General features: G+C 37.0%; 1 protein-coding gene across 22 annotated transcripts in view; it reads right to left on the bottom strand.

The window, feature by feature from the left end:
- The window catches only part of PUM1 (pumilio RNA binding family member 1), a 117464-nt gene that overhangs the window by 69317 nt on the left and 34616 nt on the right, over nucleotides 1-13531 (bottom strand). For 15 of the 22 annotated variants that reach the window (XM_045514667.2, XM_045514668.2, XM_045514669.2 and 12 more), the window contains one exon: nucleotides 545-653. The exons of 5 other annotated variants lie outside the window; for them this stretch is intronic. In XM_045514667.2, the coding sequence (XP_045370623.2) occupies nucleotides 545-653 (109 nt within the window). The remainder of the gene's footprint in view (nucleotides 1-544; nucleotides 654-13531) is intronic. 2 more of the 22 variants (XM_045514664.2, XM_045514672.2) reach the window with 1 other exon arrangement.

The following is a 13531-nucleotide window of genomic DNA, read 5'->3' as shown; positions in this document are numbered from 1 at the left end:
CAGCATATCAGCTTTTGGGGTTTCTATCTCCTCCCTTCCTATCATCTGTCATTTCTTTCTGCTGTGAGAGTGTCTGCCTCTACAAGTTCTCCCATCCCTCTTCAGGGGTAGTCAGTCAGTAGAGCATCCACACCCAGTGACGATTTGGCCCCAACCACATTTATAGATAGATCACCCCATACACAGTACACAGGGGCAAGGGGAGAAGAAAGAAACATGAACTTCAAATGGCAGGCAGGGATTTTCTAATTCCAAGTATGCTGACAGCAGTACAGAACAAGAAGTTATAGCTGAAATTATGGTCATTTCAAATAAGACCAATCTCCTGTGGCTAGCACTTCAATAAAATATTGAAGATTTGATTTTGTATTAATTATGTTTTAATAAATTACATCATACAAGCTCCTTCATGAATTATACTACAGGATAGTTCATTGCTTGACATGCTTATGTCGCTGATGTAAAATTCATGACTTGCCAATTGCTGAGGAAAGGAGCTCTAAGACAGGCATAAATCACAGTACAGATGCTAGATCTAGATTACCTGATGTTCCCCAGGCACTGTCTCGCCATTGATCACCCAGGAATATTCCTTTTGGTCCATCTTTGCTGGATTCATCTGTTTCCCAAAACTTTTTACCTGGCAAGAGCTGCTGCAAATTAAAAATAATAGATGCTTTTAAAGAATTCACAAAGGATGAAAGTACAGCAGTCAACACTTTCTTTTAGACAAGGGTACTGAAGATGCTCAACGTGCCCTGAAGGTGTTTAATCAGTGTTCTGACTACAGAGATTGTGGTCAGAGTACTACTATATATTTGGTAAAAGTCACTAAGAGGCCTTTGGCGGGGGGGGGGGGGGGGGGGGGTTGCCACAGATCAATCCATCACAATAGAGGCTCAGCTTAAATATCTAGAATTATTCACTTAATCTATGCCAAGATTTTTAAAGGGAGCTAGGGGGACTCATATTAGACCTGTTAGCTAACTGCTCACTAAGAAGATTCTTACTGAAAAAGAAAGTACCTACAACTACTAAAACACTTTTTCTGCCTATCTGTATATTAACTGACCATGCAAAGTTACTCAGGCTGGGATATGAACTCAGATCCCAGCTATGGAATGCTAGAGGCAAAATTCACCTCCATCATACACAGAGATTCTGTTTAACCAAAACACTTTCATCACCACAAAGAAAAAGCAAAAACAAACCAATAAAAAACAACAACAAAAAAAAAAAAACCATACACCACAACTTCCCAACCACAACATTAACCTAGTCCAAAATTTTGGAAAGACAGAACACGTATTCCCTCATTAATGGAAGGGAAATAAAAATCTCCTAAGCACAATCAATTTTAAGAATACTTAATAACACCACTACAGAGACTGCGCAAAACATTCCATACTTCATAGAAATGTAGGCATCACTGGCCCTAGACCAGTACAAGAACTTTAAATGAGCTTCAACCAAATAAATGCAAAGTACCCTTCAAGCAAACAGAACAGTTTTGCCCAAGATCAAAGTATTAGTGACCAGGGTTGCAAAGTAAAATTCCACTAGCATCCCATTATTCTTCATTCTGGTCATTATCACCCAGCTTTACTCACTAAAATGTCCCTCATTTCTTCTAATTATGTTTTCATTTCAGTTGCTACTAGTCAGACAAGAAAGTCAGAAATTTGAGACAGTACTTAACTACTGTTTTTGAGCATAAAAGAACACACCTGGCTCGCTGAACTTCTCAGAGGAACAGAATGAAAAACCAGAAAGTACAAACATTTTGCTCTCCTACGTGACAATCAAGGTTTACCTTTCCTATTTATATAACCCAGAACCCAATGACAATAGAGAAGTATCTCAACTTTGCCCTCACTAAAATGAAATCAGCTTTCCAAACCTAAATCCTGGGTTTCTCAGAATCAATGTACTCCAGCTCTATAAAACTATCTGGCAGATATGGGTTATCACCTGGACCAATGCAGTTTCCCACACACTTTTCTCTTCAGGCCCTAATTTGTCATTTTCTAGTCCAAGAAGATCATGACAAAAGGCACATTTTGGTCTGACATTTAATTGCAGATGCATTGGTTTACTTGAAGATGAGCAGTTATCAACAGTCAATTCCTGGTAGGCCTCTAGGGCTCACTCTCGGAGAGAAACAATGACACAGCTGGTCTGTTAACTTGAGGGTATGAGTGGAATGGAAGGGAGGAAGAGCCCAGACCACAGCTAAGCAGTGGAGTCAGGAGGCCCTGGACTAGACAACTGTGATGTGTCCTAGGACAAAATGCAGGACTGCCCTCAGCCTCATTCTCTTTGTACTGATGAAGGAAATATTTTTCAGGTTGCTGTGAAGATTAGAGATATTGTTTATGAGTGCCGAACACAATGCCCACCACATAGGAGGTTCTCAATAAATGTTTTCAGTGGCATCATGCCAAGGCAAAATTAGCTGTATACCACAGAAGGAATACTGAAAATTAATGTGAACTACTCAAGCACAACTCAAGAATTCTTGTTTTTTAAACTTCTTTTTCTCCTCTTAATCTCAAAAACGCTCTATCATGTAAGACTACAAATAAAGTTTCTTTCCCTAAGAAAGGGTATCCTTTACAACTAACATTCTGGTTTTTCTCCTGTATTTTGCAGGGAGTGTGAGCAAACAGGAGTGCACATCAACTTCTCCCTTGGGTACCAGAAGAAAGAATGTCAACACAAGGGACACCTTTCTTGCTGGTTAACTTTAGTCTCCATATTTTGAAAAGAGCAAAAGTGATCAAATACCTTCATTACAGTGCTCGTCCCTCTCCACAGAAATTTGGAAATCTTTATTCAAAACTCATACTTCTGTAAGTATCAGCCTCCATGTGCAAATATAGTCTGTCCATAATTTGTCAAACTGCTTCCTAAAAGCAGCAGCCCTTGAACACAAGGCTTCAAAAATGACTTCTGAGATCCTGTCATCTTTCACTATAGGTTGCCAGGTTGTCATAACATGCAAAGACAGCAAAAGCACGTAAACATAAGCAAGGCTGTTTCCAGGCCAAATTCTCTCAAAAGGAAACAATGTAACAAACATGTAGAAAAGCACTAAAAAATGGAGACTGTACTTCAAAATAGTAATAGATGCAACAAGTCTCAAAGGAATACAGTCATCCTTCAGTATCCATGGAGGATTGGTTCCAGGAGCCTCCCTGATACAAAATCCTTGGATGCTCAAGTTCCTTATATAAAATGACACAGTACAGTGAATACAGTACACACTAAAAAATTCAAGACCTTAGTCAGATACCAAGAGGCAACTGTCTCCCACTGTTAACAATATGTATAAATATAAATCCTAAAGAGATGCTAGGGGCAGCCCCCAAAATACTAAAACTCCATATGCTTTGGCAAAGTAGCAGCAAGAAGATCAATTAACTATTATCAATGAAAACAGCAGGAATTGAAAAGGCAAGTATGTAAGAGATAAAGAAAAAGGACGTGGGAAAAGACAGTGGTAGCACGCTAATTCTGAAAAGGGGAAAAAAAAAAGGTGGAATCTATGGTTTTTTTGCAGAGTGCTCTGCAAATGGGAAGGAAAATAAACTACTGAATCAAGATACCTGGACAAGGACAGAAGCAAACTTAGCAAAGCAAACTTAGCAAAGCTCTTCAAAGTCTCTGGACTTTAGAGAGAACCTAGCATTTCTCTTTCCTCCAAAACATACCCATCTCCACTCCTCAGTGTATAGCATCTGAAATGAGTCTCTATGATCTCTGCCTTCTGGTACTCAGTCCCTTATGTAATTTCCCCTCTTCCCTCGACCATGGGCTGGACCTAGTGACTTGCCCCTAAGGAATAACACAAGGCAAGTGGTGGGGTGTCACTTGCAAGGTTACATTTAAAAAATTGACTTCCATCCTGCTTCTACTCCTGTCTCATGCCCTCTTGCACCCTCACTTTAATGAAGCTAGTTGCTGCACTGTGAGCTGCTCAATAGAGAGGTCCACATGGCAAGGAACCAAGAGAGGTCACTGGACATTGACTGATTCATTAGGAACTGAGGCCCTCAGTCTAACCACCTGTGAGAAACAATCCAGACATCAAACATGTTGAGTTATCTTAGAAGCAGCCCCTTTCCCAGTTGAACTTCGTTATGACTACAGCCCCAGCTAAAATTCTGATTGCAGCTTGGCAGAGACCCTGAAATAGAGAAACCTGCAAAGCTATGACTGGGTTTCTGACCTATAGATACTGTGAGGCTTCAACAATTCAGTTGTTTTAAGCCACTAAATTTTAGGATAATTTGATATGTAGCAATAGGTAACAAGTATAGCTGTGAATACATGGGAGAGTTTTCTTATATTTAAAACACATTTTTAAGAGTCTGCTTTCAAGAAGCACTTCTTGTTCCACTTCTAATATCCAAAATCCAAGTGGTTTTGAATTTGGAAAAATTACATCTATTCCATTTTATGTTCTCCCCTATTTTGTCTTATAGCCCTTCTGTATTAAAAAATGACTGGCTTTTTAAATTCTGCAGAATTAAATGGACTTAGTTATGTTAAGCTTACTGAGAATTAGTTAGCAATCACATATTCAAGAGTCATCTGAAATAAAGACACTGTTGGAATCCAATCACATTAAAAAGAGCTATACTGTTTGAATCTGATCATATTAAAAGGGGCTATAATCTACTGAATATAAAACAAAATGGTGATTAATAGCCAATTGTCATTTCAAATTCAGATTCAACCCCTCTAGAGGGAACATCATTCACAGCATTGGCTAAAACACTCTGCTTCACTAACCCATGTTAGGAGTTGCCAAACCTTCACTTAAGCCACACCTAAATTCAATCACAAAACATTTAACTTCAACTAGTGTATGAAAAGGCAGTTACTGCTTACCCCATCAAGAACCTGAAATAAAGATTACTCTGACAGGACAACAAACAGATCATAGCAGCAGTTTGCAAAACTTACTTTCAAGAAAGATTAGCGATAAGAGGATTAAAAGATTTGACAATTATAAAGGAAGATAGGAATTGGTCCAACAAAAGCAAAGGATACCCAGGGAGTCAGATGTAGACAGTATTAACCAGTATGCATGTCTATGGAGAAGGCATATGGTACACAAACAAGTCTGTCCTTATAAAAGCAACTCATGCATCAGGCTAGGTAACAGTATGGTTACACTAGCCACTAAAAACAGGGAGAGTAACTTTCCTGGCTCAGACTCTGCTTACGAAGCAAACTTTTTAGGAGAACTTTGCTTGCTTCTGGTTTCCAAACACGCTGATCACTGAACACAATTATACTGTCCACTTGAGAGTTATTATTTCTCCTTATAAATCAGTAAACTGCATTTTGGTTTTTACACTTTAATAGTTTATGGTTCTAGTTCATGTAGGTCAGCTCTATAATCCAATTATCTCTGAATTAGTGATCAGTGTCCCTTTCAAGACCTACATACTGAGAACTAGGGCTTGGCAGGTCTTACCATCCTCCACAGAGATACAACATACCTTATACTCTTCCCTGTGTTGTCCCATTAAATGGCATTCCTAATTGCCCCTCCAAAGTATCTGTTCTCAAGTCTTTGGGAGAAATACACACATAACTTATCCCAGCTTGAACCACAGGTTTGTAAAAGAAAAGACTTAAGGGAAGCAAAGAAATCAGTAAGCTTATTCATGAGGCTTCTGAAGAACAAAGCAGAAATCAAGCACTGGTTTACAATGTTAGCCACTTGGGAAACCTCTAAATGCTATCTGGAAACACCTTTTTTCATTCATCATCTAACAAAAAACACAATACACAAAGCTACACTTGCACAATCAATCACCACATTAACTCCTACTAAGAGCCCTTTTAAACAGAGGTGGAGACAATAAAATAGAGGGCTGAGAACATCAAGAATCTCTAGGCTCCTTATTTTAAGAAGTAATATAGTGGTAAAGCACACACAACCACTCTGAAATCATTTAAACAAAACAAAAATCTGGTTTCAAATCCCAGCTATGTGAATTCAATCCATCTGGACTGTTTTCTCACCTATAAAAATGAACTGTTATTAACATTAAATGATAATAGTGTGTGAAAGAGTAGTACAATGCTGAACTCTGAGTTACCAAAGAATTAGCTGCTACTATTATTTAAAAACAAGAGTAACCAAAAGACTTCACACTACAAATGGCTAGCCAGTAAAATGCTCCTGTCTACTCAGCAGATGTGAGGACAACGTCACCCAGCCGACTTCAGTGTAAATTCCATAAAATTCAGAGCCCTAAGAAAACACTGCAAGAAGAACCATAGTTACAGTTTTGCAGAAACTAAGAGACAAGCTGATTATTAAGGACAGGACACAATATTTGCATACGCAAGTATCAATGTGGCTTTATGATGGACGCTCCAACAAAGTACTCTACTCAAGAGGAATAAAATAGGTAATAAGAGCTTACACACTCAACATAGGCTACAGAGAGCTGTCTCTCAGAGCAGAAATTTGGCTTCTTAAGGAGTACTATTCACAGGGATGTTACAGCCTGGGAAGTGTGATCAGGTTTGACCATATTCCAACTTCCAACACAAGCTTAGTTTCTACTGGAATTTAACCAATGCAGGAGTCAAATACCTGATTATCTTAACTAGCTGGTAAGATACAGCTCCCCACCCCAATTTTTAATCCCTTGGTAAATATTCTCATTACATTAAAAGAACCTGACATCAACTCAGAGATATGGCCACTCAACACTGACTGAAAGAAAAGATGTATTATTGGTAACCACTGACTGTCACATGTTCCAGTAGAAACTGACTGAAAACTAATTTTCAGAAATCCCTTCTCAAAAGTCTCAATGCCCTAGGGGATTTGTCTAACGTTCCTTACCATAGAGGGTTGTTGTGAAATCAAATGATATAGTTCATAATAAATATTGTGAACTGCGCAAGTGACTAAAGCTTAACAAGAAACAGTTCAGATATAAAAGTATACACCAATATTCTTTATAAGGCTTTTTTTTAAAAGTACATACATCTATTCACTATTAGGACAATTCTTTTGGAAAGGGTATTTGAAAGATACACTTGAAGAGTCATGTTCATTCCTGAGAATTCATCTCAACAACAACAACAACAAAAAAAAATCAAAAGAAAAAAACCTCTACATCCAAAGCATAAGAGCAAAAAGGTTGGGAGCAAACCAAATGTTCAATAAGGTAGCTGTATACAATAATGTGAGCTCATTCAAAATAATTATAACGACTATATGTAGTATTTATAAAATAATATTAAATTTGAAAGCAAAATCCAAAATTGTACATGTAAAGACTGCTTCTCATGTCTGGATCAAGTTTGGAAAGAAAAATAAAAACTGAAATAGGTGCTTGTTGGTGCAATGGGATTATGGATAATTTGTTACAAAATATAATTTATTATGATTTTGAATTGATTTTTAAAAAATAAAAATTGACATCATGGTTGTACAGAATTCACCACAAATAAATAAGGCATTTTCTCTTCAGCAGACACATTTCACTTCAACATAATTTCAAAATGAAAAAAGTTAGTGGGAACTGAGATCTCACATCCCATGTTTCAAATATTTTTACACAAGCAGGTAAGTTCCAACCCACTTTGAAAACTGTAGCTTAAAAAACAAACTAGCTTAAATAAGGAAAGTTGAAAATGTTCAATGGTTTAATACAAGCCAATTATTTTTTAAATTAAAACTAAGTATATAAAAAAAAATAAGGAAGACATTTTCGTTTACTTTCTCTTCCAGAAGGTTTAAGGAACATGATCCTCTAAATTCTCACTTCCCATTTATGTATCTACTAATTAAGGAAGTGTCCTGCATTCTTTTTTTAATCAGTTACTCAATACTTAATACTGTCAAGATTATTTTTAAATGTTAAAACATTTTTGTTCTATTTCATTTTATTCAAATCACAAAAAACTTGTCTAAGAATCAACATCTGCTATAATTTTTTCACATTTCATTACTAGGCAGCATTACAATATAGCATCCAGTAATTACTGCTTAAAATTTTTAGCCTAAGAGGGGAGAGAATAGCTCATAAGAGTAGAGTGCATGCTTAGCATGCACAAGGTCCTGGGTTCAGTCCCCAGTATCTCCTCCATAAACCAATAAATAAACCCAATTACTCCCTGCCAGAAAAAATATTTTAGCCTATATGGCAAGATGATTAGTAGTAAAACCAAATTTCCAAATTAACAGTCTCTCAACTAAATATCTCTTTTGAAATGTAATACATTTCTTTTATGAAAGAAAAGTTTAATTTTTGCATAATTATGTAGTATATAAAATTAACAGATTTTTTAAAAATATTTTTTCTGGGGTTATTAAGCACTTTTCATAATAACCACTGTTAATAGCTGCATCTGATGTCCTTTAATAACACTTCCACCACTAAGGGTGAAATTACACAAACCACTTAGGCTTGGCCAATATGAGGTGATTTGATCTTGTCTCCCACATCTGGAAAACCTATACTGCTTCTCTGACTATTGAAAAAAACATTTTTTAGCATCTGAAGTACTCACTGATGTCAAAAAGTAAAGTATTACTTGAGCATACCCTAAAATGCACAGCCTTCATTAGTCACTACTGGGAGTAACAAAAGTAAAGACATTCTTTGCCCTGAAAGAAAAGATTAAAAAGAAAAACCTATCAGGAATCAAACCAATACAGTTACAAGGCATTTTAAAATAAGCACACTAACAGACTGTTAAACTTCACACCCTATTACAGATGAAGAAAGGAACAATAACCTGAGATAGGAGAGTCAAGGAATGCCTCCAAGGAGGGGGGGGAGTTCAGAGTGAGAAGACAGTGGAAAGGACTTTCCACAAGGAGCAAAGGTAAAAAATCTAAAAGCTTTTAAAAATTAAAAAAAAAAAAAAAAAGAGAGAGAGGGAGGGAGAAAAGGTAGAAATGAAAGCAAGTTTGGGAGGTGCCCACCAATTAAAAAGAGAGCCCAGCCATCAACAAGGGGAGCAGTCAAGAGAGGGTGAAAAAAGCACTAGTCCAGCTGCCAGTGAAGCTTTATGGAGCACTGAGAGGCTGGGGTCTAATCCAAAAGGGAGTAACGTCATAAAAACTTATTTTAAAGTATTAATTCAACATTCCTCCGTAAAATCGAGTGACAGAAAGCAAATGGATGCTGGGAGGCTAAGCAAAGAGTTCAATGCAGTAATCTAGGCAAAAAATGGTAAGAGAAGGGACTTGTGGAACTGAGAGCCAGGAAGGTAAAAACTGCTGCTTCCTTGCCTCTCAGCTTTCAAAGCATTAAGTTATTTAATTTAAAAATGAAGATTCATAGTCCATTACGGTGATGAAGAATGAAGTCACTAAATATTAGCTAGTCATTTCTGGTCTACCACTGAAGTTGATGTTTTAATAAGAAATCTATTCTTTAACGTCAGCTGAGTGCAGAGGCTAGATTTAAAAAAGGATCCAAGTATGGAAAAATATGGTGTTCCAAGTTTAAGTTTATCAGTCTCATGAGTAAACTTTTAAGGCTGTCCTAAAGATCCACTGTGAGTTGCTGGGGAATAGTAAGGGCAAAAAGAGCAATGAAGTAGAAATAAGAACTTGATAGCTCTTAAATTTAGGGACAACCACAAATTAGACTGAATTATAAAACTGATACTACTATTAAACTTAAAAATGCACTCTGTCTTCAAAGGAGCACAGTGGTTTCCCGGAGTTCTTTACCACACATAAAAAAACAATCACTGTTAACAACTTCATCCTTGAAACTAAACACATAAAAGACCCAAGCTGTACTTTCATAAAGCATGCCCTTCAAAAAAAATTCAGAGATACTGTTAGCACCTCAATCTCCACATTGTTTTGTGATAAATTAACTTGGGGAACACTCCACACATTAATCCTTTCTCCAGTGCACATCCCTTCTGAAATCCACTGAAAGTAAAGTTTTCTTTATACCTTCCCACTACAAGTTAGTGGAACTCAGCCAAACGAAACTTTTAGGTATCTTCATAAAACTTGACGGACAGTAAACTATGCTCAGAAAATGAAGAAATGTCCAAGGTGAACCTGGCTTTTCTACATGATATAGGAAAAGAACACAAGGAAATAGAAAACTGTGTTACCCCAGCTACCATTAAGCTACCATAAATAATGTCATTTCTTTTTATCTAAGTATCTACTACATGGTTTGATCTATAATATAACCATATTAAAGTTACACTAGGTCTAGACTTTATGATTAATAGACTATTTTATTACATAAATGAGTCCTTGCAATAGTACCTGGGAGCCCAGTGTACAAAAGATAAGCCTCCAGATTACTTAGGAAACTTGTAAAGTTCATGAATAAAACCATGAAAACATCGGGAATGCTTCATAACCTATTGGCCCCCCCAACCCCCAGACATATCCCCAAAGGAAGCAAATAGCTCAATTAAGATATGTAGAATAGATAAACAAGACTACACTGTATAGCACAGGGAAATATATACAAGATCTTGAGGTAGCTCACAGTAAAAAAGAATGCAACAATGAATATACGTATGTTCATGTATAACTGGAAAATTGTGCTCTACACTGGAAATTGACACAACATTGTAAACTGACTATAACTCAATTTTAAAAAGGGAGAGAGGATAAAGAGCCCTTTACCTCAAGACGAGACCAGATATTCAAACCCATCCACACACCCAGTCAGCCTCATAGCATTTTTAATTATTAAATTGACAAGATAAATGTCTCAGTATGCCAGATATGGACAAGTTCCCTTTTTCATGTTTTCCAGGAGTGAAGAATTTCACAGATGTATATGTATACAGGGGAAACCAATACAGAAAATAAACTTTTTCCTCTACACACTTTGCTATAATGGGGACCAGAGAATGCATTACTTAAGAGACAATGAATTAACTTTGGTGTTCTGGTTCCTCATCAGCAAAAAACAGAAACAAGAAAGAATTACACACAACAGAGTTTAATACAAGCTTGAACAAGAACTGTAACAAAACCAATTCCAATTTTCTAAATACCATCATGTCTGTTGTGTATATAATGAGGATACTTCCATGCCCTAGCAGATAGCCCAGAGAAAGTGTCCTATTGATCCGGTTACAACTACATTAAACAAACATCCTTCATAACAAACGTCTTTATATCAGATTCAACTTGGATGATAATAACATTGCTGATTTGCTATTCATCTTATACACTCTTTGTAAAGTAATTACTGAGTAGTTCAAAAACATAAAAATTTGCAGAGAAGGCTGAATAAATGCTTTTCAGTTTTGCCGATTCTTCATTCCCTATCCCTCCTCAAACCCCTACATCCCTGAGACTGGAAAAGTAATCTGAATAGAGAATATGGGCAATATTTACTGAATTGAACTGAGGTCCCTTGAGGGGAACTTCTGAAGTAAGAGAGAAAATAAAGAGGAATCCATACATAGAAAAAAAGATTTACTGATACAAGATTCATTCAACACAATATATTAGGCAGTCACTGTTTACAAAGTACATTATTAGTTGAAGCCCCTGCCCTCAACAAATTTATGTGCAAGGAAACAGAAAACATTTACACAAATCACTATATACAAAACAAATTAGGACCATAAGAATGATACAAATAACTTGCCACTTGAACTCCTCTCTGTAGCTTCTGGTTGGTGACAGCAAAAAAGCTGATTAACTGAAGCTGGATTTTTTTTTAATGAGTAGACTCTGGAAATGCACAAATGTACAGCAGAAAAATTCAGGATCTGGAGTGATAGAGATCTGGATTTAAACAGCTAGCTCATGATCATGTTAACCTCTCTAATCCCTGTTTGCCTGGCATATAAAAGGACATCCTAATATTCCAGGACCACTGGGAAGACTGTAATGTATATGAAGTGATTAGCACAGCACCTGGAAAATCATATATGCTCAGTGTATTGCAGCTATTATTACTGCTGAGCCTAATGAAACACAACTTGAAGTCAATCCATGTATTCACACTCACAATCTTAGCTGGAGTCATTTGACTTTTAACTCATTTTTCTCACATAAAAATGGTACTAATACCCCTCAAAAAACTGTTGGGAGATTCACATACATAATGAAATCAATGCCAAAGTGTCTTGAAATGTGTTAATGTATTATTGTAGTTATTTAGTTGGCTTACCTTCAAATAAAGTATACTGATGTGGATGAAAAGAATGAAAACATTTTAGACAAAGGAGGATACAAGGGGAGAGATTTAACGAAGACAGATTAAGCAGTCACGTGAATCAGCTAAATCCTGCTGCAAAGGAGCATGTTTCACTACATTCAAACATTCCAAGACAGCTCAATATATACAGTTGTAGGTCTTCCTAGCCTTCCCAGTGCAGGACAGAAGGCAGATATTGGAATGAGTGGGGTTCCATACAGGTCTCAAAGTGACAGGACAGAACTGGGCACCAAATGTCAAACACACTCACATTCTCAGGGTTACAAGACACTTTCTTCTTATCTTCTTTCTCAAAATGCCCAATCCTAACCCCAAAACTAATATGAGATCCCAGGATCTTCCGAAACAAGGCCCATAAAGAGGTCACTTCACCTCTAACACGGTCATTAAACTAACACAGGAAAGTTATCATTAACTTCCTCCAGGTCACTTGGCCTGGCTAGCTATGTTTTCTCTAAAGTAACCATTTCATTTTAATAACAAAATGTCAAAAATGCCCAACAACCAAATGGTATTAGTACAAAGTTAATGGAACTAGGCAGCTTTAACCATTCCTATGTGTATTCAAAAGCTGCATTTTGGGGAAAAAGGATATGTTACACCCCTGAGTCACGTATTTTTATACTAATACACCACAAGCTTTATTTATTAATTTTTCCTCCCTTCTGCAAGATCTTGCAGGCAGACAACATATCTCCTTTCCAAAATTCAATCCATTTTGGAGTAAACTGAGTTACTCTTATAGGACTCTTGCTGTAAGGAATTTACAGTGTGAAGTAGCCCCTCTAGGGCTGTGGACTGTAAAAGTAGCTACCCAAAGTCTCCAATTCTATGAGCCATCATGCCATGATGGAAAGATGTGGGAAAGAATTTGACAGACTTGGTATCCACATTAGGCTCTTACTTGCCCCAATTTCAGAATTACCACCCTATGAGCCCTAATGGACAGACATGTCAATGCTTTATGCAGCTGCAGACAGTGAATGAAAATCCCTTAGAGCACCAAATGAAACCTCTACATCACAGGGGAGAAGTCACCCTAAAAAGGCATCTTTTAGATGTCCTCTGGCATATACTAGAGAAAGCAGAACTATTCTGATTTTCTACCTCTTTAAAGATAGAAATAAGGGTGAACTCCAAGGGTCCTGGAAAACTATTTAGTCCAACATCTGTGTCTTACGGGTGAAAAAAGCAACGTCCAAAGAAAATGAATGTCTGAGGCAAGGCTACAAGCAATGGTTTCAGGGTTCTAGTCCAGTGAGATCTCCATCCCACCAAGTTACATTTTTCTTTGGGTTAAGAGCTCTCCAAATCACTAT

Source organism: Camelus bactrianus, chromosome 13 (genome assembly GCF_048773025.1).
Source record: "Camelus bactrianus isolate YW-2024 breed Bactrian camel chromosome 13, ASM4877302v1, whole genome shotgun sequence".
Lineage (NCBI taxonomy): Eukaryota > Metazoa > Chordata > Mammalia > Artiodactyla > Camelidae > Camelus > Camelus bactrianus.
Note: the sequence above shows the minus strand (reverse complement) of the source record. Positions and strands in the feature narration are given on the sequence as shown.